This window comes from Leptonychotes weddellii, chromosome 13 (genome assembly GCF_054177405.1).
Source record: "Leptonychotes weddellii isolate Sample4059 chromosome 13, ASM5417740v2, whole genome shotgun sequence".
Classification (NCBI taxonomy): Eukaryota; Metazoa; Chordata; class Mammalia; order Carnivora; family Phocidae; genus Leptonychotes; species Leptonychotes weddellii.
The window spans coordinates 69921344-69948177 of NC_138381.1; the positions used below are offsets into that span (position 1 = coordinate 69921344).

Consider the following 26834-nt stretch of genomic DNA (forward strand, 5'->3'; position numbering starts at 1 on the left):
CCCGCATCGGGCTCCCTGCTCTGTGGGGAGCCTGCTTCTCCCTCTCCCATTCCCCCTGCTTGTGTTCCCTCTCTCGCTGTGTCTCTGTCAAATAAATAAATAAAATCTTTAAAAATAAAAAAAATAAAAATAAAAAGATGACAGAACACCAAAACGTTAACAGCATAGCCTCTGACCAATGGCATTACAAGATTTTTCTTTCTTCTGAATTCCCTAAGTATTTTTACAGTAAGTAGGTGATATTTTCAGACATAGAAAAGCAAAACTTTTTTTTAAAGATTTATTTGAGAGAGAGAATGAGAGAGAGCATGAGAGGGGGGAGGGTCAGAGGGAGAAGCAGACTCCCCGCTGAGCAGGGAGCCTGATGTGGGACTCGATCCCAGGACTCCAGGATCACGACCTGAGGCAAAGGCAATCGCTTAACCAACTGAGCCACCCAGGCGCCCCCAAAGCAAGACATTTTTGAAATAAGGTGTTTTGGGGCACCTGGGTGGCTCAGCTGGTTAAGCGTCTGCCTTCGGCTCAGGTCGTGATCTCAGGGTCCTGGGATTGAGCCCCGCATGGGGTTCCCTGCTCAGTGGGGAGTCTGCTTCTCCCTCTCTCCCTGTATCTCCCCAACTTGTGCACTCGCTCTCTGAAATAAAAATCTTTTTTTTTTTTTTTTAAAGGTTTTATTTATTTATCTGAGAGAGAGAATGGGAGACAGAGAGCATGAGAGGGGGAGGGTCAGAGGGAGAAGCAGACTCCCTGCTGAGCGGGGAGCCCGATGTGGGACTTGATCCCGGGACTCCAGGATCATGACCTGAGCCAAAGGCAGTCGCTTAACCAACTGAGCCACCCAGGTGCCCCTGAAATAAAAATCTTAAAAAGATAGGTGTTTTATGTTCAAAACACTATCTGAAATCAGGGCCATTCCAGATGCCAGGGGGAGAAGAGGTGCTGTTGGCAAATGTGTAAGAAATGATGTCTACACTCAGAGCTAAAATCTTTTCTAGAGAGAAGTCATCATCACATACAACAGTATAAAGATGGGAGACTACAAAATGCAACATACAGAGTCCCGTAAGGTATTCCAAAGTTCATTAGTAAATCAGCTATTTAGAACTTGGAAATCACTTCTGCAGAGAAGCAACGTTATGAAGAGTGGTTAAGCTCCAAAACAGTCCACAAAAAGCCAAGTTATCTCTTCACATTTAACCTAATCCTCGTGCCTTGTAATGAGAAAAAGCAAAAAGTGTTACGTTTCTGTTGATTGCATGCATGGCTGATACACTACACAATCTAACCAGCACAGTGCCTTGCACACAGCAGACGCACAATAAATGTCCAATGGTTTTTTTAAGATTTTATTTGTCAGAGAGAGAACAAGCACAAGCAGGGAGAGCGAAGGCAGAAGCAGGCTTCGCTTGGAGGGAGCAGGGAGCCCAATGCGGGACTCGATCCCAGGACCCTGGGATCATGACCTGAGCCAAAGGCAGGCGCTTAACCCACTAAGCCACCCAGGCATTCCTTTTTGGTTTTTAAAACAAGCTTTCCAATTTCAAGAACCATTCTCATTCACCACCTACTGGTGGGATTGCACTGGGCACTTTGGCAAGGAATGGAGGCAGAAAAATGCCCATCTAAAGGACGGGGAGCGAGTGCTGGGGGTGGCAGCAAAAGAAGTTGGTGTGAAGCAGAAGAGGCTGGCCCTCCACCTTCAAAGTCCCTTTTAGTTTAAACTGGGATCAGAGCTTAAGGACCCAGAAAGGAGATAAGTCAGGTCAAGGGGGCACTCCCAAGTCAGAAGCCTGGACCAGTATGGGTATGGATTTATTTGTGGGAAATTTCATGTCAAGGGTCCTAAACACTTCAAGCACATTCCTACCATCAGGATCAACTATATAATTTGTGGACCCCCATGTAAGACAAAACAGGGGCCCTTGTTTAAAAAGGATTAAAAATGTTAAATCACATAGGGTCACACAGGCCCATAAGGCCAGGGGGCCCAGGCCAGCACAGAACCTGCACATTTGCCATTCTCTGCCTAGAACCCTCTCCCCCAGGTCTCTGCATGCTTGCTCCCTCATCTCCTTCCATGAAGGCCTTCTTGCATAGCACTATTTAAAATTATAGCCTCTCCCCCAACACATACACACTCTATCCCTTCCACCTGCTGTATTTTTCTCCAGATCATCACCTGACAATTATTTGTTCACATTCGACCTCTCTCCAGAATGTAAGTTCTTTAAGGGCACAGATCTTTTCGGTCTTGTTCACTGCTGTATCCTCAGTGCCTAGAACAGTGCCTACTACTAAGAAGCCATTTAATCAGTATTTGTGGAATCAGCGAAGACCAAGCTGCTTCAACCAGCAGAACCTTTCAACGAAGAGATGGTGGCCTAAGTTACAAGTGTTCTGGTATACACAGAGAGCATTTCGAAATGTGTCTAAGTAGAGACCTGCTAATTCATCACAGGCAAAAAATGAATCGCCCTGATAGTAAGATGTTCCATTGAGGGAAAGGAAGAAGGAAGAGAACTCTGAGCTCGAGACAGATTTCAAGCTGAGCATTAAAGAGAAAGCAGAGGACTCACGACGGACTCTTACAGCTTCTAGACTGCAGCCCGGGAGGACGATTCTTCAGTCCAATCTGCACCTACCAGGTCTATCCCAAGTGAGAGAATGGCTGAGCTTAATCAGAAGTCTATCTTGGATATGATTAAGGAGTTCAGGAGGAATTGGCACTCTCTTTGTAACTCTGAGAGAACTACTGTATGTGGTGCAGACTCCATGCTCCTGGCATTGCAGCTTTCCATGGCAGAGAACAACAAACAGCACAGTGGAGAATTTACAGTTTCCCTCAGCGATGTCTTATTGACCTGGAAATACTTCCTACATGAGAAGTTGAACTTACCAGTTGAAAATATGGAAGTGATTGACCATTATGAGGACATTAGGAGGATTTACAATGATTTCTTAAAGAATAGTAATAGGTTAGATCTGATTGAGGTTTATAAAAAATGTGGTGTTTTGATTTCTAGTTGTGAAAATAATGCCAACATATCCCCTGTATTTTTTAAAATTCTATCTTAAATGAAAATTGGCTAGATTTATTTTTAAACTATGGTATCAGCATTTATAGTAACTTGATAATGCTTTTGCTTTTCAGATCATGTTAGAAATGGAAAATTTATCTACCTGAAAGTTATTACTGGAAAGAAATATTTCAGAGGTAAATTTTGCTGGAATTCTGTTATTTGGTTGAAATATAAGAACAGCTTACTAGATCAAAAAATTTTAACAAAGAGATCAGTCCCAAATGCTTGATTTCTTTTTGAATTTGTGCCAAGGATTGCTTTTTATTTTACTTTCTTGTTTTAATGTGCATCTGTTCATTTGGCATATGTTGTATAAATGATTGTTATGACTCTATGGATTAATATTTTACTGAGATGGGGTATCATTTTGTGACGATAGTATGATGCAATAAACATGAGGTAATATACTGTTAAAAAAAAAAAAAGCAGAGGACAGCAAAGAGGAAGGGAAATTGGCCCAGCTAAGCCAGTTCATGAGTTCACATTTTATTCTGTTTGCTGTGATTCATATCAGCAAGTTTCCTCACTTGTTTCTAACTTAAAAACTGAAGAAAGCTATGCCATCAAATTGACCTTGCTGACAGCACAAATGTAGGTTCTGACAAATACTGACCTAGTGGACAATGCATATTAGTCAGCACTAATAAAACTTTATCAGGCCTGAAAACCTAAATCCTAACTGGAAGGATGTTTGAAAGTTCCCAAGGGTTCTAACAACCATGGAGCAGCTTTATAACACTGCTGTTGGGAGCAGTAATTCTGCCTATCTCAACTCCACAAATGTTGATGGGGCCCCTACCGCAAGAGAAAGACAGGAGACCCTGCCTTCCAGGGACTCCCAAGCCCAGGTGTAGGGCAGCAAGGGGTTACTCAATGATAAGTCTTAGCAAAGAGGAAATCAGTATAGTGAACTCTCCCCAATACTAATAAGAATAGGACCAGTTTTAATTTATTGGCTGCTTATTTTATGCCAGGCTTTGTGCTAGGAACATTCCATGCTTTATTTCTCGGTCTCTTCACAAGACAGGCATTAGCATCATCCTCATCTGATAAGTAAGGCAGGATAAGTTAACTTGCCCAAGGTCAAACAGTAAGTTAAGCAGGGTCTCAATTCTGCTTACTACGGATTTCCCAGCACCCAGGTGATCAATAAATATGGTTGATGATTAGAAAACACATACATTCCCATAGTTAGGGCTGCTTCAAACACCCACCTAAAGGTGGACATCTGTTGTTTCTGTCATTTCCTGCCCAACACCCATCCCTCTACTTTTAGGAACCCCCCCCCCACTCTTGGTCACCTTGGTTTAATGACGCTGACGCCTCCACCACCCCTTTATCAGGAGTGGGAGTGGATACAAGCCTGGCCAACCTGAGTCCGTGATTGGCCCGAGGATGAACACATGACCCAGTCTGGACCAATGGGAATTTAAGTTCATAACAACGCTGCAGAGAACAGATGCTCTCTTTCTCCTTGTTGGAAGCAGATAGAAAGTTAAGACTGGAGAGCACCTTGGTGGCTCAGTCAGTTAAACGACTGCTTTCTGCTCAGGTCATGATCCCAGAATCCTGGGATGGAGTCTCGCGTCAGGCTCCCTGCTCCACAGTGAGTGTGCTTCTCCCTATGCCCCTTCCCTCATTCTCTCTCTCGCTCTCAAAAATCTTTAAAAAAATTTAAAGAAAACTGGAGTTGCTGGTAGCTATTTTATCCCCAAAGTGGGGGGGGGGGAGGGGGGTCTGCCTGTGAATAAAGACAACAAAAGGAAAGCAGGACGAGGACACGGAGATTTCTAGTTGCATGATCTAGGCACCCACACCTGGAATCTTCAGGTACACTAACCAATAGATTCCAGTTTGGGCTCCTTAAGCCAGTTTGAGTTGGGTCCTGACTGCTTGCGGCTCAGAGTCCTGACACATCACCTAAATAAAAATGGGACCCTGCAACTGGACAGCACACATACCAAGCAAAGAAAGAAGCATCCTCGAAATTATGCTCAAGTGCCCCCACCACCTCTGAGAAGCTGGAGTTTATGGAGAGAGGGAAATGTAAGAAAGGTGCCTGTTGCCTCTGAAAATCTGTCTGGGGCTGTAACAATTCTTTTACTCGTTAAAACCATATACTAAAAAGACAGTTTAGGTGTCCCCATTCATCACCTAAAAATACACGGCTTCTCAGTGCTATTATTTAAAGCTTCCCAAGAGAAGACAGGGCCCACTTCTAAATTTTCATCTCAGCTGTGCTTGTCCATCAAATGTCTGGCCTGCACCCAGCCAGATGACCCTCCAACGCATTGCTGTTCACCTACTCCTCAAAAGGCAAATTAACTCTTGCCTGCCAACTTACTATCTGGCTCGCACTCTAGTGAGGATACCGCAGGCTCTGAGGTGAAAGAGGCCGCATCAAATACAACACAACAGAACGCCCTGGCCCAACGGAGCGCACAGGGGGCTGGGGGGAAAGCACCCCAAAGAGAGGGGATGTTAGGAGGTGGGACCAGATTTGTAGTTCTCCCTCATGTCAAGTGGATCAGCCTGTCGGAGTTTCTGTGGAGTCTCAGGTGGAACTAAATCTTCCTTCTCAGGAGTCAGCCATGGATCAAATAAGGATTCTTGGGAAAACAAACGCAAAGATCACAAACTCATGACCCAAGGCAGACCCAGCCCACAGAAGATTTCATTTAACCAACAGTGTTAGGACTTAAAAAATTTTTTTTTTGCATTAGTTACCAACAATTAAAAATGGGAGGAATTTGGGGCACCTGGATGGCTCAGTAGTTAAGTGTCTGCCTTTGCTTCAGGTCATGATCCCAGGGTCCTGGGATAGAGCCCCATGTCCGGCTCCCTACTCGGCAGGGGGGCGGGGGGGAGAACCTGCTTCCCCTGCTTGTATGCGGTTGTGCTCTGTCAAACAGAATCTTTTAAAAACAAACATGGGAGGAATTTGAGTGATAGATGGCATTAAGGGCCACTACTTTGTTCATTCTTGCCTGTATCCAGGCAGTGGAGGACTCCACCCTAACTCTAGACTTGGCCATCTGGCTCACTCTGGCGGATGTGACAGTAACAAACATGACCTGGGCAGAGTTTGAAAGCACTTGGGCATTAGAGCTTGCCCTCTTGCTGCTCTTGTAGCTCTGAGAAAGCCCATGCAGGGCTCACCTGTTGGATGATGAGACACATAGCAAACACACACACACACCCCCAGCAACTAGACAGCTGCCAGAATCAGAGCTGCCTAGCTAACCAGCAGCTAACCTCAGACATCTGAGTGAACCCACCCACACCCAGCCCAAACTGCCACTCTGCAAAATGGTGAACTAAATAGTGGTGGGTTGTTTTTTGTTTTATTTGAGAGCGCGCGAGTGCACACACGAGTGGGAGGAGGGACAGAGGGAGAAGAAGCAGACTTCCCACTGAGCAGGGAGCCGGACCTGATCATGACCTGAACCGAAGGCAGACGCTTAACCGACTGAGCCACCCAGGTGCCCCTAAATAGGGGTGTTTTAAGCCAAAGTCCTGGGTGTTTTCTGTGTGGCAAAAACTGATGTAGTCCACATAAAAATGAACATTCCCAATTACAAAACAAAAATCTAAAGACCCTGCCACACTGGGACCACATTCCCACAAGGCAACAACCAGTTGAGATGGGCAGTGGCTCCCACCTTTAACCCAGCTACCGCGTGTATCCCCTAATTTTTTTTTTAAAGATTTCTTTGACACAGAGAGACACAGCAAGAGAGGGAACACAAGCAGGGGGAGAGGGAGAGGGAGAAGCGGGCTTCCTGCGGAGCAGGGAGCCCAATGTGGGGCTCAATCCCAGAACCCTGGGATCATGACCCGAGCCGAAGGCAGACGCCCAATGACTGAGCCACCCAGGCGCCACCCCCCAATTTATCACCTTCTCATCTCACCCATGCTGAGGTCAAGTTCAGTTGCCATAGGTCATCTCAGTTAGATGCTGTTATATTTATGGCAGAGAAGAAAGTACAATACTGTATTCTTCATACTTGAGTTACTATCGGGTAGGAAAGCCATTATAACCACCTTGGAAAATTGTTGGTCAGGATCTACTAAGGCTGAACATCTGCATACCTATGACCTATCAATTCCACAATTAGCTATATACCCAAGAAAAATGAATACACAGGTTCCAAAAGATGTGCAAAGTGTTCACAGCACTACTCCCAATTGTCCCAAACCAGCTGTTAAACTAGTCCTCAAGAACGTCCATCAACAGAATAAAACGTGACATATCCATAGAAATGAATTTCACACATAATGCTATGTGCTAGAACCCAGACACAAGCAAGCACATGCTTTAGGATTCTACTTATAGTTCAAAAACAGAAAATTAAAATAAGGTGTTAGAAGTCAGGTGAGAACACATGGGGGTTCTGACAAACTGAGAATGCTGTTCTGAAATCTGGGTGTTATTTACATGGATGTGTACACTTGTGAAAACTCACCAACCTGGACATTTATGATTTTATACAGGGTTTGGTCTAAAGAAACTTTTAAAAGTAGAAAAACAAGACCAAGAGAGCTAGGTTTCAAACAAAATGGTTAAGTATTTTTTAGGGATATCATGAAGGCAATTCCTATACTGTCATGTTTCATACTTAATGTGACAAAAATAATAGCCATCACGGGGCACCCAGCTGGCTCAGTCAGTGGAACATGCGACTCTTGACCTCAGGGTTGTGAGTTCAAGACCCAAGATAGGTGTTAAAGAGTACTTAAAAAAAAAAAAAAAAGATAACCATGAGTTAAAGCATTACAGATATATGGCTGGAATCTGGAGAGATACATAACAAAACACCTGGTGAACTAGGAAAAAGGACTGAATGAGCCACTCTGAGGCTACCTCACTCATTTGCATGATCTGCCTGACCTCTGGGCTCTGGGGCTTACAACCACTGACATGGGAATCCAAGCCTTTTCTGTGAAGGTTACCATCATTTCTCACATTTAGGATACTGGGAAGGTTGAATGCCCCTAAAAATCAATTACTTTCTTAATGCTCATCTGTCAAATGGGGCAAATAGCAGCCACTGGAGAGGGTTGTGGGAGAACTGAAGATCTTCAAGCCCTTAAGGCAGTACCAAGGAGATTGAGAGTAATTTTATTTATAGCCGTGTTGATTGCAAGTTAAAAAAAAAAAAAAAAAGGTGCCCTGAAGGTTGGATGCTGTTCATAGGATGCAGAGTCCAGTAGCACCTAATATGGTGATTCTGCAGACAGAGGAGATCATGGGCACACACTCCAGAGCAGCTTTTTTCTAACTAATTCCGATATGCCCCTTGGATCCTACAGTAGGCAGACCCCTTCCATTTCTAGAAGACTTCATTTAAGGCTCCACTATTTTTGGTCTCAATGCCTATCCCTCAGGAGTATTAGGGCCAGAAAGCCTTGAAGAATCAAGATAGTAAACCAAAGGAAGCTGTACAGCAGAAAACAATTTGGTCTCAAATTTGCTTGACCATCCCAACCATCACATTTCTAAGAGCTTCCTCAGAATATTGATTAAGCAGATCTAGGGACACACCAGAACCTGTCTTTTAATAAGGCCTAAGGGGATTTTTACACCAAGTTTGCGAAACTACTACCTGGTGAAATTTACAGCTTAACAGACCTGGATCCAAATTCAACCCCCAAAACTTATCAGCTAGGCATCCCTGGGGCAGTTACAGAAAACCTCTTTGAATATCCTCATTCATAAAAGGAGATACTAACAATATGGACTTTCCAGGATTGCTGTGAAGCCTGAAGACACTGCCACACACAGCAGGTTGGATTTTCGCTGTGAGGCCCCAAGTGTGCCTTTGTCCTAACAATCCACTTTCCTGTTTCCCTCTACCACCGGAAGCTGGTCTTACCTTAACCTACAAATCTACTTCCATGGGAGTGATTTCTGCATAGATCTGGAATGTCCTGAGCAACTTCTCTGGTGCTAAACCACCTTCCCAAGGCATTGAAAGATTTTTACATCTGCCAGACTTCCTCAGTGATGACCCACTTTTTACAGAAGCAGACATGATACCAGCATGAATTTTCATACACCTAAGAATTGTCACATTGGATGAGTTTATAATGCACGTACACAGAAAAAGATTTTAACCTTAGAAGTAGACCAGAAACTTGGTGGAAACTCCTATAGCTATTAATGTTATCTGAATAAAACTATGTTAAGGGGCGCCTGGGTGGCTCAGTCGTTGAGCGTCTGCCTTCGGCTCAGGTCACGATCCCGGGGTCCTGGGATCGAGCCCCACATTGGGCTCCCTGCTCGGCGGGAAGCCTGCTTCTCCCTCTCCCACTCCCCCTGCTTGTGTTCCCTCTCTCTGTCAAATAAATAAAAATAAAATCTTTAAAAAAAAAAAACTATGTTAAATAGGCCATTATTTCTAGAAACTCGCCAATTACAGAATTACTCTGAACTGGGAAGCTGTAGAAGCCTTCTTTAAGCCTAATTTAAATCAAACCAGGGGCACCTGGGTGGCTTAGTTAAAGCTCTTGACTTTTGACTTGGGCTCAGGTCAGGATCCCAAGGTCAGGAGATCTAGCCCAGCATCGGCCTCCGTGCTCAGCAAGGAGTCTGCTTGAGGATTCTCTCCCTCTCTGCCTGCCCCCCACCCCCGCCAAATAAATAAATCAAACCATTAAAATTTGCTGTATTTCCTAACCCTTAACCATGGATGTGTTTTAGATGATCCTGATTGTGTCAACTTTGTGAAGGGTTTTTTTTGGGGGAGGGGGTCCTCCAGATTCTCAAAAGGATCCATGCCCATGAAGTGGTTAAGAACCTCCATGCTAATGACCATGCCCACAGGATTTGCTTTCCCTTTCTTTTAAATACATGTACAGTTGGAAAAAAACTGAGTAGTACAAACATTATACAGAACAAAGTTAAAACTGCTTCCTATCCCTGTGCTGAGACCCCCTTCCTAAAAGCAACGCTTTCCAAAAGAGTTGGAAGAGCAGGATTTCCTCAAACTGATACTGATAATTTCGGGCTGGATAATTTTTTCTGGATGCTGTCCATGCACTGTAGAATGTTCAGGAGTACCCCCCACTTCCACCCACTAGACTCCAGTATCAACTCCCCCAACCCAGTTGTGGCATCCTAAAAAGGTCGGCAGACACTGCCACTATGGGGGAACAAAGTCACCCCAGAGTGGGAAGCACCCCTTCCAGAGATGCTCTATGCCTGCAGACACAGGGTGGCACACACTTTCCGATTCACTGGGGGGGAGGGGGGGGGTTGAAGCAGGGGCAGGGGCAGGCCCGGACCTCGGCAGGAGGCGACGGCCACTCACCAGGTCGCGGATGAGCTGGTCCACCAGCTGCTCCCCGCCCCCGGCGCCCTCCCGAGCCGGAGGGGAGCGGGAACGGCTCGCCGCGTCCTGCCTCTCGGCCCGGGTCGCCCGCGCCGCCGGGGGTCGCCCCGCACCCTCCAGGAGGCCCTGGGCCAGCGCCAGGTACCCCGAGGCCTGCTCGCCGCGCCCCGGGGCCACTTCGGCCCGCCGCGGCCGCCGCTCGGCAGCCTCGGGCCGCCGCCGCTTCCTGAGCGCCTGGGCCTGCGCCAGCTCCTCCTGCCAGCGCCGGCGGAACTCCTCCAGGCTGTGATCATCCATCGCCGCCGCGCTCAGCCCTCCGCGTCCTCCTCGGCCAGCCGGCTGCCACGGGACAGTCCCTCCGCGGGAAGTGTCCGCCGCGGCCGGAAATCCGCGCCGCCGCCGCACTCGGGTTCCGGGTGGGCGGCCCCGCCCCCGGCGCACCCCTCGAGCGGTCCCCCGCGCAGGTGGCTCGCGGCGCCCCAGGCCGAAGTTGGTGGCCTGACCCCGTGCCCAGGCTCTCCGCTTTCCCGCCTGCGGCTCTTGTCAAGCGCGGACTTGGCGCCAAGCACCGTCTCTTTGGGCAAACATGCATTGAGCACTTACTGGATGCCAGGCGCTGAGGATTCAGCATTTAAATCTGGCCCCCTGCCCCCACCCTCCAATCACTCCCTTCTTGGGGTTTCAAGTTGGGGGGGGGGGAAGGAGACGACATTCAACAAACGAATAGGAAGGCTTGAATTAGTGGTAGCTGTTGATAAAACAAGGTAATAAAATAAGGCACGGGGTGGGGATGGGGGCTTCACTTTAGAGGAATGTTCAGTGAAGGCATCTCTTGAGACGGCATCTGAACTAAGAGCTAAAGGAGGAGAAAAACCAGCCGTGGACAGATCTCAGAAGACATTTCTAGAAGGAACTACAAGTGAGAAGGGAAAAGAAGTGGCGTACAATCGTATTCCATCTTCCAAATGCTTTGAACCTGCTCTTCCCTCCGGGAATTTTTCTCCCCCCTTGACCTTGTTAACTCCCACACATCTTCCCTAACTCAGCTCATACCTCCCTTAATTCCCCCCCCCCCCCGCAAAATAAGGTCACCTGGTTATTCAATCCTATAGCTGCTCATACCACAGAACACAGTTCGTGATTTTTGGATTCATGTAACTGATTAGTATCTCCCTTTCCTACTGGACTATCCATTCTTAGCTTGGAGTCTGGAGGTTGGTAGGCATTCAATAAGTATTTACTAACAACCCCTTCAGATGAGAACTACTGTCCCCACTTTACAGATGAAGAAACTGAGCTTAAAAAAAAAAAAAAAATCACACAGATGGTCATGTGAATACTCAGGGTTTTTTTCCCCCCACTCCAGACCTGACCTTAACCTAATCATACAGCCTATTTGCCTAAGCCAGCTAGGAACCATTTGACTAATTTAGTTACCATGATTTTTCAGTGCAAGGATATTAACAGCATGGTGATCAACAGCCTGGGCCCCAGAATCAGACAGACAAATCTACTTGGGAATCCCAGGACCCTCATTTACTCTCATCGCCTTTCTTCCAAGAATTCCATTTCTAGGAATTTATCCTAAGAGAAGAAACTGGAGGATGAATTCAAGAATACCTTCAAGGATGGCACCGGAGCATTGTTTATTTTTAAAGATTTTATTTGACAGACAGTGAGAGAGGGAACACAAGCAGGAGGGAGTGGGAAAGGGAGAAGCAGGTTTCCTACTGAGCAGGGAGCCTGATACGGAGCTCGATCCGAGGACCCTGGGATCATGACCTGAGCCGAAGGAAGACGCTTAATGACTGAGCCACCCAGGCACCCCGGAGCATTGTTTTATAATACTGAACATTGGAGGCAATCTAAGTAACTGACAATACGCCATTGGTTAAATAAATTTTGCTCCCATTAGAATGTAAGAAAGATCCTAACTAGAATATCAGCTCCTTAAGAGCTGAGACGGGATCTGTTTGTCCATTGCTAGGTCTTTAGCACTCAAAACCATGCCTGGGATATAGTAGCTGCTCTAGAATAATCAGTGAAATACTATGTAGCTACTAAATATTACATGAAGAAAATTTAAATCCCATGAAGATATAACCTAGCAAGAGAAAGCCAGGACACATCAACATACAGTAAATGCCAATATTTTTTTTTTTTTTTTAAAGTACATATGCAGAGCTCTCTAAAGCGGGCCGGATTATGGGTTAGAATATACAGATATAAATCACACCACTAGTTTTCTACAATGAATGTTAGCCTAGCCCGGATTCCCCCAGAAAGCAGAGCCTGAGACCTGGGCTTGCAGGTAGCTAGTGTATCAGGGATTATGGAGAATAGGAGTGGGGTACCAAGAGAGGAGTGAACAGGGTAGGAGGGAGAGCTAATCCAAAGACCATTTTGAGTTGGTCCTGCTGTGGGCAAGCCTTGAAGACACCGAAGGATTGTCCTCCCAAGAGATCAGAAATGGAAGACAGACTTTATTCACTCACCCATCCTCCATTAGAGAAAGGTTAAGGAAAGTTTTTCCATCATCTCCTAATTCCAAGCTGAGTTTAGGGAAATGAGTTGTTATCCATGTCCCACACCAGGGAAGCAGAGATGCCCTGGGGCAAAAAGCAAGACCTACTCCATGCAGCTAACAGGAAGGACTGTCCAGTTACCCATGCACAAAGCTACTTACTACAGCAATGGCGAAGTAAAAGGGGAGTAGAGGATGGGATGTGGGGCATAAGAAAAGTCCAGGAAGTATTCCTTTTGTAATAAAACAATGAGCGGTTTTCCTCCGAATATTTAGCTTACATTCTGCTTCATACTAGGTATTTTCCGAATAGGATTCCAAGGCTCAGTTAAATTTATCTACTGGTGAGTCAAAATCCAAATACGGCTTTTCTGATAGCTCTGCAGTTTATGGAACGTCTAATATTTAAGACAAAACCATTTTTAAAACACCTAATTAAGATGTTTAAAAAAACATTGTTTCCTCTGGTCCTTTTAAAGGAATTTTTACAGGGGCAATGCAGGCAGGCTAATACAGTCATTTGTCACCCAGAGAAAGTGAAGAAAAAAAGGAAAAAGAAAAAACATACCAAGAGGAAGATGCTGTTCTCTTCAGTATTGCCTACCATTCACTGACAATATTTATGTTGATTTTATCTTTCCAATAGAAAATTCCTGAGCCTCCCATTTCCTCAAATGAAAAATTAAGAAAAAAAACACCTTCCCTTCAGAGTGACTGTAAGGCTGATAGAGGTTTATAAAACTAGCACCTGTAAGTAACACAGTAGGCATTCAGTAAATGCCGGCTAGGATCCATGCTAATAAGTCTTGGCCGGCAGAGATTACATCCAAAATATGCTCCATAAGTCTGGTGTTCCACGAGACCTACCTGTGTTCTCGATCATGTGTTCCTTGCAAATTCAAGCCATTAAAATTCTTTGGTTACAAGTCTTGCTAGTTTAAGCAAGAAGCAATCGAACTCAGAATGGCTCACAAAGTTAAAATGAAAAATAACCAGATCCTCAGAATCAGATCAGATCCAGGGATTTCATTACAGTAAGTCATGAGCCATCTGTTTTGGATGATGTCACCACCTGTCTTCCATCTTCTAAGACTCAAATTCCCAGAGCAGAGCTTCTCAGTGTGGCCCCCTGACCAGCATCACCTGGGAACCTGTTAGGAACGCAAATCCTCAGCCCAGAACACAGAGTCAAACTCTGGGACTGCAACCCCAACAATGTGTGTTTTAACAATCCCTCTAGATGCTTCTGATACACAATCTAGTTTGAGAACCAGTACCCCCAGAGAATCATCAGGATGGCCTGGTTCCTTGAGGAGTGGGGGCTTGTAATGGGCTCAGTTTCCAGGACTACATGAAATGGGGAGGCAGCGTTCCCCAAAAGAGAAGAGGCAGGGAGAAATACTGGGACAAACTAAAACATCTACAAGGCTATCACAGGAGGGAGACTCTGGAAATTCAGTCTTCAGGTGTCCCATGCCATCAGAGTTTTCTACTGCCCACTGTGGGATCTGTTGTGTATCTCCCTCAAAACCCAAGTTCAGGTCTACCAGAGCCCCAGAAAGATGCTGGAAAATAGCCACCATCCTCCCCTAAGTACCTCCTGTCTCAGTCGCCCTCCTCAGGCTAGTCACCAGACTACCAAGGTGCAAGGACTTCCTTACCTCAGGGTCAGGTAAGGCTCAGAAAAGTAGAGAGGGCGGGGGACAAAAGCAGAGATTATTAGTTTGTTCTCAGGTACAAGAAGATGTACCAAGTTCCTAAGGCTGCTGGGACAAGGGGCTTAAAACAACACACAATCATGCTCTTACAGTTCTAGAGGCCAGCAGTCCAAAAGCAGTTTCGCTGTGCGGAAACCAAGGTGTCGGCAGGATCATGCTTCCTCCAGAAGAGACTCTGTGTCCTGCTTTTTCCAGCTTCTAGAGCTGCGTTCCCAGGCGTGTGGTTCCTGCCTTCACGTTCCAAGCCAGCAGTATAGAATTTTACTTCAGCCACTACCTACCTTCTGTCCCTGGGTTCAAGTCTGCCTCTGCTTCCCTCTTCTTATAAGGAAACCTGTGGTTACATAAGTCACACCTGGATAACCCAGGATCCTCTCCTCCTCAAGACCCTTAATTCAGACACATCTGCAAAAGCTTTTTCACCATTTAAGGTAACATTCACAGGTTCCAGGGATTAGGACCTGGCTATCTTTGGGGGCCATCATTCAGCCTACTGCAGAAAGCCTTCAGTGACCACAGACTCAAAAAAAGTCACCAATAGGTGACTCCAGAAAACAAAATGAGGCACATGAGGGGTGCCTGGGTGGCTCAGTCATTAAGCGTCTGCCTTCGGCTCAGGTCATGATCCCAGGGTCCTGGGATAGAGTCCCGCATCAGGCTCCCTGCTCGGTGGGGAGTCTGCTTCTCCCTTTCCCTCTCCCTCTGCTCGTGTGCTCTCTCTCTCCTTCTCTGTCAAATAAATAAATAAAATCTTTAAAAAAAAAATGAGGCACACGAGCCGGGTGTATACTGTCCTAGGGTGGAGTGTGGATGCCCATCTAGACAATACTCTGCTCCACCCACCTGCTGGATCTCAATCCAGATCATCTGAAAATAAATATCTTGATTTTCAATTATTAGCAACAAATTCCACTTTTTTAAAGACTAAAGATTTTTGTTAAAAGTGAAACTTGCATTCGGTAGGCTTCAAACCCAGCAGTAGTTCATTCTTGAACAATCCATGAGGTAGGACAAAACTTCCTTCAACTTACACTAAGATACCTCCTGAGCTCTTGTGACTGGGATGGGAGAATCATACCTCGTTTGGGATCATTAATGTGTGAGGAACACCAGGAGATTAACATCAAAAGTAATACAAGGAAATGATTATGATTTTAAAGTACATTGTTTAGACACATCAAAAACATCAGAATGAGGAGCACTGGGTGTTATGCACAAACAATGAATCATGGAACACTTCATCTAAAACTAAGGATGTAATGTATGGGGATTAACATAAGAATAAAAAATAAAAAATTAAAAAAAAAACCATCAGAATGATATGTAGCCATTTTGAATATCAACATGACCCTGATGTATCATTCTGGGTATTATTGCCCTTTATTGTTATTTTATGCCTTCATAATCAATTAAATTTAAAAATCTGTGGGGAAAAAATAAAACTTTGGTCTTTAAAAAAAAGAAAAGCTATCTGTAGCAAGAAACAATTTGCTTGTTCTTGAGAATTCCGCCATCAGTAATTTCTTTTCTAAAAAAGGCTGCACATGGGGCGCCTGGGTGGCTCAGTCGTTAAGCATCTGCCTTTGGCTCACATCATGATCCCAGGGTCCTGGGATTGAGCCCCACATGGGGCTCCCTGCTCCGCGGGGAGTCTGCTCCTCCCTCACCCTCTGCTGCTTCCCCCTGCTTGTGCTCTCTCGATCTCTCTCTGTCGGATAAATGAATAAAATCTTTAGAAAAACCTTTTTTTAAAATAAAATAAAAAATGCTGCACAGGCAGGATTCAATGTCAGCTGTCAGCTACAGACTTAGTCATTCAAAAGAAAGTTATCCCATATGGGCACCGCTCCCCATCTCTCTCTCTCTCATCTCAATCTCCTCCTGCTTTTATTGAAGCCCCCTCCAATCTGCCCCTTTAATCTCCCCAGCCTGGTTCCAAAGCCCCTCCCTTTGAAACTTTACCTTCTCTCAGAGAAGAAGCAGGTTCTGTCCTTGGGTCCCTTTTATCTCTCGAGAATTCAGCTCCAGCCCAGTGCTCATCAGAGATGCTTTACTCAGCCATCTCTGGCACACAAGGAGGACATGATGATGTTGGTCCACAAGACGGGTGTTCTCACTCCAGCTCAGACTCTGAGACTCCAAGAGCCGATTTCCTCGCCTGTCCATTTAAAAAGCAACACGCAATGAGAAGCATGAGTTAGGACCTGGAGCCGCCATTCTCTGGGTGCACATGAAGATATTCTTCTTTTTTTAAAATATTTTATTTGTAAGTAATCTCTATACCCAACATGGAGCTTGAACCCACAACCTTGAGATCAAGAGTCACATGCTCCACCGACTGAGCCAGCCAGGTGCCCCAAGATATTCTTGTTCTTAGCTTGACTTTGACCCTGACTCCTCGAAGAAGTTCCCTTATGTTATTATATTTTTTTGAGATTTTATTTAGAGAGAGAGTGTGTGTGCAAGTGGGGTAGGGGCAGAGAGAGAGGGAGAAACTCTCCAGCGGACTCCATGCTGATTGTAGATCCCAACGCGGGGCTCGATCCCACGACCCTAAGATCATGACCTAAGCCGAAATCAAGAGTCAGATGCTTAACTGACTAAGCCACCCAGGTGCCCCTATTTTTTTTAAGTTTTATTTATTTAAGTAGTCTCTACACCCAGTGTGGGGCTTGAACTCATAACCCCGAGATCAAGAGTCACATGCTCTTCCAACTGAGCCAGCCAGGCACCTCACTAACATTTTTTTAAATTCCAAATCATTTCTCCCAACTTGTCTCTTTGCAACTCTAACCAAGTTTTTCCTATCTCAGCAAACTACACCACTACCTGGATGCTTTAGCCAGGAACCTGGATCTCACATCCACAAATCCTGACAAGTCTACCTCCACAATATATCTTCAATCTGTCTGCTTCTCTCCATCTCCCCCACCATCCTAGTCCAAGTAGAGACACCAAGTAGATAAAATACAGGATGCCCAATTAAATGGAAATATCAGATAGACAATGAATTTTTTTTCTAAGTATGCCTGTGCAAAATTTGAATTTGAGATAAGCAAAGAATAACTTTTTATTATGAATATGTCTTATGCAATATTTTGGGGGGGCATACTTACATTAAAAATAATCCTTTGCTTATCTGAAATTAGAATTTAACTAGGTGACCTGTATTTTTATTCACTAAATCTGGCAGCCCCAAGTCCAAGGCAATAACATTGCACCTGGACCACTGCAGTTACTCCTAACCGGTCTCCCCACTTCTATTCTAGCTTCTGGCAATGAATCACACAGTTACCAGAGGACTTTTGTAAAAGTGAATCAAATCAGGACACCCCATTTAAAAAACCTTGAGGTGCCTCCATGTTCTTGAAATAACAAGATCATTTTTGAGAACAGCTTTATTGAGATACTATTCACATACTGTACATTTACCCCTTTGATGTGTACAATTCAATGGCTTTTAGAATATTCACAGGTATTTATAACCATCACTACATTGTATTTTTTTAAGATTTTTATTTTTAAGTCACCTCTACACCCAACGTGGGGCTCAAACTCACAACCCAGAGATCAAGAGTCACATGCTCTTCCAACTGAGCCAGCCAGGTGCCCCCGTTACTGTATTTTATAACATTTTCACCATCCCAGAGAGAAACCCCACTTGCTTTGGCCATCATCCCTAATCCTTTCATAGACAAGCATAATTCTGTATTTTCTGTATAGATTTGTCTATTCTGGACATTTCATATAAATGGACTCATATGATATGAGGTCCTTTGTGACTAGCTTCTTTCACTCAGCATCATGTTTTGGAGGTTCATCCATGTTGTAGCATCTATTAGCACTCTGTTCTTTTTTATAGTGGAATAATATTTCATTGCATGTATAGACCACATTTTGTTTATCCATTCATCCATTGATGGACATTTGGGCTGTTTCCACCCTTTGGCGATTGTGAATATGCTATGAACACTCATTACAGGTTTTTGTGCAGACACATGTTTTCATTTCTCTGGGTTATACACTTGAACTGTTGGGTTAAGCCATTTATTTTTATTTTTTAAGTTTTAATATATTTATTCATTTTAAGAAATCTCTACACCCAATGTGGGGCTCAAATTCATGACCGCAAGTCAAGAGTCGCATACTCCTCTGACTGAGTCAGCCAGGAGCCCTTGTTGGGTTAAGTCATTTAAAATCATGTTTAATCATTTGAGAAACTGCCATATGGTTTTTTCCAAAGTGGCTGCACCACTTTACATCCCAGCTAGCAGTGTATGAGGGTTTGCTGTGTATCTTGCACCTTCCCATTCAAACCTGTCTGTGGTCTGAAGAAGGTAAACATTTTTTACCCCCAGGGTCTTTGCACATACTCTGTCTTCCCAAATACTCTTGCCACATCACTCCCCAGTGAAGCTGACCCCCTTCACCCTTCAGCTCTTAGCTTAATTGTGACCTCCCTACGTGCCACGTCTAAGTAACACGTCCAAACACAATTTTCTCTAGCTCTGAAAATGACCCTTCCTTAATGGGTAAATTGTTTTATTATTTGCTTGTGTGTCTCTCCCATTAGAATGTAGGCTCCCTGAGAGAGGGAACCATGTCTAGCGTGTTCACAGGGGCTAGGGTCTATGTTCTCAGCCCCTAGCACAGAGCCTGGTTCTTAGAATGTGCTCAATAATTGTTGGTTCATTGACTGACTGACTGAATGAATAAACAAATGGATCCATGAATGATGGAGCTAAGAGAGGGCAGAAGGTGTTTCTGAGGTTTGTGACAACACATAGTAGACGCTCAATAAATATTTGTTACTGATGAGGCTATAAGTAATAAATATATGCACAACTACACACGTGCACACACACACACACACACACACACACAGATACGGAGTAGCAGAGAGAAAGATAAAGATAAATTCACTCCTATAAGAAGGACATGAGAGATGTCATTGTAAGTCTCATATATCTCAACCCAAGCGCCCATACAGGAGATAGAAAGAGTTGCCTGGTCCAATCTGCTAAAGAGTTTCCTCTCCTTTTTGTTTTAATAGAAAAATCACTCTGAGCACTTTGGAACTCTAATTACAGGTGACACACAAATGGAAAGAAAAATAGGAAATCAAACATTTGAGCCAAAAAGTTACGATTTATATGGGCACTTAATAGCAGCAAAGTGCCCTAAGCCACTTAGGATTTCCTCAAAGCACTTTGCAGATGGACATCTCAGGAGCTGTCGTGGGGATGAAGTCAGGAATGTCTGTAATGTGCCTGAGTTCTTTGGAGACGTGTCATTGTTGTGAATCTTAATGTCTATCTTCACAAGATTTCACCAAGGTCAATGCCATGTAAGACCTTCAGATTGCAATCTGACTCTAGCCTACCTCTGCAACCGGATCTCCAGACACTTTCCTCCTTCAATCTCTAAACTCTAATCATCTCAAACTCTTCCAGCTTCCCCCTCCATGGTGCTCTCTCTTGCCGGAAATTTTCATCCCCTCTTGCCCAAAGCTGCCTAACTCCTGCCAGGTTTTGTTTGAAAGGACACTTGCTCCAAGAAGCCTTCCTTTCCTTCTTCCTTCTCCAGACCGAGTTAGGTTCTGTATTACTTACGCTTTTTAGGTTGACTTTCACTTCTGCCTGTAAGGAGCTTGGCAGGCTCCAATCCGTCCTAACAACAAGTAAAAAACTGAACAGAATCATCAACTCTTCTTGGATCTGTAGCAGTGGTGAGGACACAGAGAAAACCATTGCCCCCAAGAGTGGAAACAGGTGCATACAGGGAGTCTCAGCTTACCAAAGCTGACTCACAAGTGGAAACCAATGCCAGGGTAGGAATTGACAAATTGCTGGAGGCTCGAGGCAGACAAGTCTGAGAGTTAAAAGCTCCAGAGGGACCTCGTCACAGAGGGGGCCCACACTTTTTGAAGTTTTTCCTCCAGGAGCTTGATCAAGTTATCACAATAAATATGGGGGGAGAAAAGTCTTCTCTTGCTTCCAGCAGGGAGAGGAGAAAAGAGCCATTTTGAAATACACCAGAGCACTCTGTTCTTCTTAACAAGAACTGCTCTCAGGAGAAACTAGTTAACCAGAGCCTGACCTGCCTTAGTATTATCAGAGCCTAACTGACCTGGGGGAAGGGAAATACTCAGATCCAATTAGCTTCAGCCTTCCACATGGGAGAAAGAATTCCAGCCCATTTCAGCCATCCTGTCCCACCTAAGGGGAGAGAAAAAAAAACTGAGAACTACATGAAATTCACATTAGAGAGGTATAGGCTCACCTAAAGACAGACACAATCATAGGACTATGGAATGCTTCTGCCTCCCCACACCTCACACCATATTACTAAAGATTTTTTACAACAGATCCAAACGTACCAACTAAAAGACAACCATACCTGATATGGTATGTCAAGCTATCAAGAAGAAATTATAAAGCATACTAAATGGAAAACACACACACACATACAATTTGAAGAGATGGAACAAGCCTCAGAATCAGATACAGCAGATATGTTGGAATCATCTGACCAGGCATTTAAAACAATGATGAATATGCTAAAAAGCTCTCATGGATAAAGTGGACAGCATGCAAGAACAGATGGGCAATGTAAGCAGAGAGATGAAACTCCTAAGAAAGAACCAAAGAGAAAAGCTAGAGCTCAAAAACTGTAACAGAAATGAAAAATGTCTTCGATGGGCTTATTAGTAGACTGGGCACAGCTAAGGAAAGAATCTCTGAGATTGGGGATATCTCAACAGAAACCCCCAAAATGGAAAAGGAAAGAAAACAGAGACTGGAAAAGCACAGAAGAGAATATCCAAATACTGTGGGACAACTGCAAAATGTGTAACATACACATAACGGGAACCCCAGGAAGAATCAAAAGACTAAGGAACAGAAGAAATATTTGAAACAATGATCACTGAGAATGGTCCCCCAAATTAATGTCTGGCACCAAATCACAGATCCCAGAAGCTCAGAGAATTCTAAGCAGGAAAAAAATACCCCCAAATCTATCCCTAGAGGTATCACTGTCAAACTACAGAAAAGAAAAAAAAATCCTGAAGGAAGCCAGGGGAAGGGGAAGTACCTTATGAGTATCATAGATAAAAATTACATCTGACTTCTCAGAAGCCATGCAAACAAGAAGGAAGCAGAGTGGAATATGGAGTGTATTGGGAGAAAAAAAATCTGTCAACCTAGAATTCTGTACCCTACAAAATTATCCTTCCAAAGTGAAGGAGAAATAAAGACTTTCTCAGGCAAACAAAACTTAAGAGATTTTGTGCCAGTAAACTTGCATTGCAAGAAATGTTAAAAGTTCTTTAGAGGGAAGGAAAATGATACAGGTCAGAAACTGAGAAAAAAGGAAGCACATCAAAGGAGTAAGTGAAGGTAAAATAAAAACTTCTATTTTTCTTATTCTTTTTTCTTTTTTTTAAGTAGGCTCCATGCCCAGTGTGGAGCCCAATGCAGAGCTTGAACTCATGACCCTAAGATCAAGACCTGAGCTGAGATCAAGAGTTGGATGCTTAACCAACTAAGCCACCTAGGTGCCCCATTTTTCTTGTTTTTTTTTTTTTTGAAGATTTTATTTATTTGAGAGAGAGAGAGAAAGAGCACGTGGGTGGAGTGGCAGAGCGGGAGGGAGAGGGACATGCAGACTCCATGCTGAGTGTGGAGCCCAATGTGGGGCTCAATCCCATGACCCCGAGACCATGACCTGAGCCAAAACCAAGAGTCAGACGCTTAACTGACTGAGCCACCCGGGTGCCCCTTTCTTATCCTTAATTGATCTAAGAGAAAACAGTTTGTTCAAAATACTAACAGCAACATTGTGTCCAATTATGTATGCTTATGTATGTATCTTATGTATATATGCCTATGTATGCTTATATATAAGTGAAATGAATGACAGCAATGATGGGAGGGAGGAATTAGGGTTACTTTGTTATTATCAGGTACTCACACCACCCATGAAGTGTATACAGTTATTTGAAAGTGGGCTTGGGAAGTTGCAAATGTATACTGAAAACTCTAAGGCAAGCACTAAAAAAAGGTTTTATTTTATTTTTATTTTTTTTAAAGATTTTATTTATTTATTTTGACAGAGAGAGAGAGAGACAGCAAGAGAGGGAACACAAGCGGGGGGGGGTGGAAATGGGAGAAGCAGGCTTCCCACGGAGCAGGGAGCCCAATGTGGGGCTCGATCCCAGGACCCTGGGATCATGACCTGAGCCGAAGGCAGACGCTTAACAACTGAGCCACCCAGGCGCCCCTAAAAAAAGGTTTTAAATAAGTGTAACTAACTGATATAGTAAGAAAAGAGATAAAATGGCAACATAAAAATCAACTAGTGAAAACCACAAAAGGCAGAAACAGTGGAAGACAAAACTAGGAACAAAGAACAAGGGCAACCAATAGAAACTAGTAACAAATACAGTAGTTATTAATCCAACTATATCAATAATTGCTTTGAACATTAATGGTCCAAACGTACCAATTAAAAGACAAACTGGGGCACCTGGGTGGCTCGATTGGTTAAGCGTCTGCCTTTGGCTCAGGTAATGATCCCAGGGTCCTGGGATTGAGCCCCTCATCGGGATCCCTGCTCAGCAGGGAGCCTGCTTCTCCCTCTCCCTCTGCCTGACGCTCTCCCTGCTTGTGCTTTCTCTCTGTCAAATAAATAAATAAATGAAATCTTAAAGAAAAAAAAAGACAAATTGTCAGAGTGGATTAAAAAAACAAGACCCAATGATAGGTTATCTATAAGAAGCCCACTTTAAATAAAGAAATGCATTTAGATTAAAAGTAAATCTTTTTCTCCAAACATAAATGGAGAAAAATGTACCATGTTAGCACCATTATATAGCAGGGGTAGCTATATTAATTTCAGACAGAGCAGACTTCAGTGCCAAAAAAGTATCAGGGATACAGAGGGCATTACATAATGATAAAGGGGTCAATTCTCCAAGACGGTAACAATCCTTAACTTGTATATGCCTTGTATTTGAAAGCCTCAACTATGTGGCAAAAATCAATAGAATTGTAAGGAGAAGTAGATGAATCCACTATCATAGCTGGAGACTTCAATACCCCTCTATTAGAAATGGACAGATTCAGCAGGCATAAAACCAGTAAGGAGATAGTCGAGCTCAACAACACCATCAATCAACTGGATGTAAATGACATTTATAGACAACTTCATCCAACAACAGCAGAATACACATCCTTCTTAACCTCATGTGGAACATACACCAAGACAGACCACACTCTGGGCCATAAAACACACCTTTAAAATTTTAAAGAATAGAAATCATACAATGTGTGTTTTCAGACTACAGTGGAATTAAAATGAAATCAATATCAGAAGGATAATTGGAAAATCCCCAAATAATGAAGATTAAACATACTTCTAAATAACACATGAAGAAATCTCAAGAAAAAATTTTAAAATATTTTGAACTAAATAAAAACACAACTTATCAAAATTTGTGGGATGCAGGGAAAACAGTGCTTAGAGGAAAATTAATAGCATGAAATGCATATATTAGAAAGGAAGAAAGATATAAAATCCACAATCTAAGTTTCCACCTTAGGAAACTAGAAAAAGAAGAGCAAGTTAAATTCAGAGGAAGCAGAAGAAAAGAAATAATAAGAATTAGAACAGAAATCAGTGAAATTAAAAACAGGGAATCAACAGACAAAATCAATGATAACAAAAACTGATGCTCTGAAAAGATCAATAAAATTGATAAGCCTCTAGCCAGGCAAACTAAGAAAAAAGAGAGGATATAAATTACTAATATGAAAAATGAAAGAGGGGATATCATTATAGATCTCATGGACATTTATTTTTTTATTTTTTAAAAGGAGAAATCCTCTTTTAAGATTTTATTTATTTGAGAGACAGAGAGAGAGAGATAGCAAGTAAAAGAGCACCAGAAGGGTGGAAAGGGAGAAGCAGGCTCCCCACTGAGCAGGGAGCCCGACATGGGGCTTGATCCCTGCGATCATGACCTGAGCCAAGGCAGACACCTAACTGACTGAGCCACCCAGGCGCCCAGATCTCATGGACATTTAAAGGAATACTATGAACAACTCTATGCCCACAAATTTGGTAATATATGAGTTGGACCAATTCCTTGATAGGTACTATCTGCCAAAACCCACACAAGAAGAAATAGATTATCTGAATAGGCCTGTGTCTATGAAAGAAATTGAATCAATAATTAATAAACTTTCAGAACAGAAAGCACCGGGTTCACTGGTGAATTCTACCATATCTTTGAGGAATAAATTATACCAATTCTCTCCAATCTATTTCAGAGGATAGAAGCAGAGGGAATACTTTTTAACTCTTTCTATGAGGGCAGCATTACCCTAATGCCAAAACCAAAGTCATCACCAGAAAAGAAAAACCACAGACTAATGTCTCTCATGAACATAGAGAAAAAAGCCCTCAACAAAATGTTAGCAAATCAAATCCAACAATGTATGAAAAGAATTGTAACACCATGACTGTGATATTGTGATTCATAAGAAAAAGATATATTTTGTCATTCAGATGATCAAAATATATTTCTAATATATATTTGGTTTTCCTCCATGGTTCCTGCCTCACAGCTCCCAAAACCCTGGGAATTTCCTAAGTGTTGAGAGTGATACTCAACATTATGTTTTTGAAATACATGCATATTGAGTATTCCATAGTATGAATATATCACATTTCATTTACCCACTCTCTTTTTGTGGGATTTTTTTTTTTTTTTTGCTTCCAAATTTTGCTTATTTCAAACAATGCAGCAATGAGCATCTTTGAGCACCACTGGGAGACTTTCTCTAGTACAGAAGATACTGTCATTTCCTCCTCCTTCCTTGCCAATAAAGTCCTGATTTTGCTTGAATATTTTGTGCCCAGCCACAAGGAATAAATCATAATTTGTCAAAGGCGTGGTTGGCAAAATTTTTCTGTAAAGGCAAAATAATAAGTATTCTAGATTTACAAGTCATACAGTTTCTGTCACACGTGCTCAATTCCCCTGTTAGACTGTAAAACCAGACACAGATGATATATAAATGGATGAGTGTTTTCCAATAAAACTTTATTTACAAAAAAAATGGATTCACCAATGAAGACATACAAATGGCAAATAAACATTTGTAAAAATGGGCAACATCATTTGCCATTAGGCAAAAGGACATTTAAACCACAATGAGGATCATGAATAAATAAAAAAAAAAAAAATAAAAAATAAAAAAAAAAAAATAAACCACAATGAGGTATCACTACATACCTATCAGAATGGCTAAAATAAAAAATAGTGACAACACCAAATGCTGGAGAGGATGCAGAGAAACTGAGATCACTCAGCCACTGCTGGTGGGAATGTAAAATGGTACAGCCATTCCAGAAACAGTTTGGTAGGTTCTTAGAAAAGTAGACATACGACTATCATATGACCCAATAATTGCATTCCTGGGCCTTTATCCCAGAAAAACTAAAACTTATGTTCACACAAAATACATGAATGTTCATAGCAGTTTTATTTCTCCTGCCCCAAACTGGAAACAATCCAGATGTTCTTTGATGAGTGAATGATTTAACAAATTATGGTCCACCCATACCATGTACTCAGTACCTTTACAGCAGTGATGGATACATGAACCTACACAGGTGATTAAATTGTACAGAACCTAACACATGCACACATATACAAACACACAAGTACAAATGGGGAAATCTGAATAAGCTTGGTGGATTGTATCAATGTCAATATCCTGGCTATGGTATTATCCTAGAGTTTTGCCACATATTACTATTGGGGGACACTGGGCAAAGTATAGAAGGGATCTCTCTATATTTTTTCTATAATTGCATGTGAATCTATAATTATTCAATACAAATTTCATTAAAAACAACAACAACAACAGATGGGGACCTGGGTGGCTCAGTTGGTTAAGCGGCTGACTCTTGATTTTGGCTTAGGTCATGATCTCAGCGTCCTGGGATCAAGCCCTGAGTCTGGCTCCTTGCTTAGCAGGGCGTCTGCTTCAGGATTCTCTCTCTGTCTGCAGCCCCCCCTGCCCCCCCGGCTTGTGCGCACTCTCTCTCTAAAATAAATAAATACATCTTTTTAAAAAAAATTACTAAAAACAAACAAACAGATGGA

At 43.1% G+C, this 26834-nt stretch overlaps 1 protein-coding gene and 1 pseudogene across 1 annotated transcript in view; one reads left to right on the top strand and one right to left on the bottom strand.

Moving 5' to 3' along the window:
* Positions 1-10783, bottom strand: part of FBXW8 (F-box and WD repeat domain containing 8) — a 95793-nt gene extending 85010 nt beyond the window's left edge. The window contains exon 1 of the mRNA XM_081802130.1: positions 10394-10783. Within this exon, the coding sequence (XP_081658256.1) occupies positions 10394-10711 (318 nt within the window). The 5' untranslated portion in view covers positions 10712-10783. The remainder of the gene's footprint in view (positions 1-10393) is intronic.
* Positions 2590-3075, top strand: LOC115943681 (PCNA-interacting partner pseudogene; annotated as a pseudogene).
* Positions 10784-26834: the final 16051 nt, after the last annotated feature.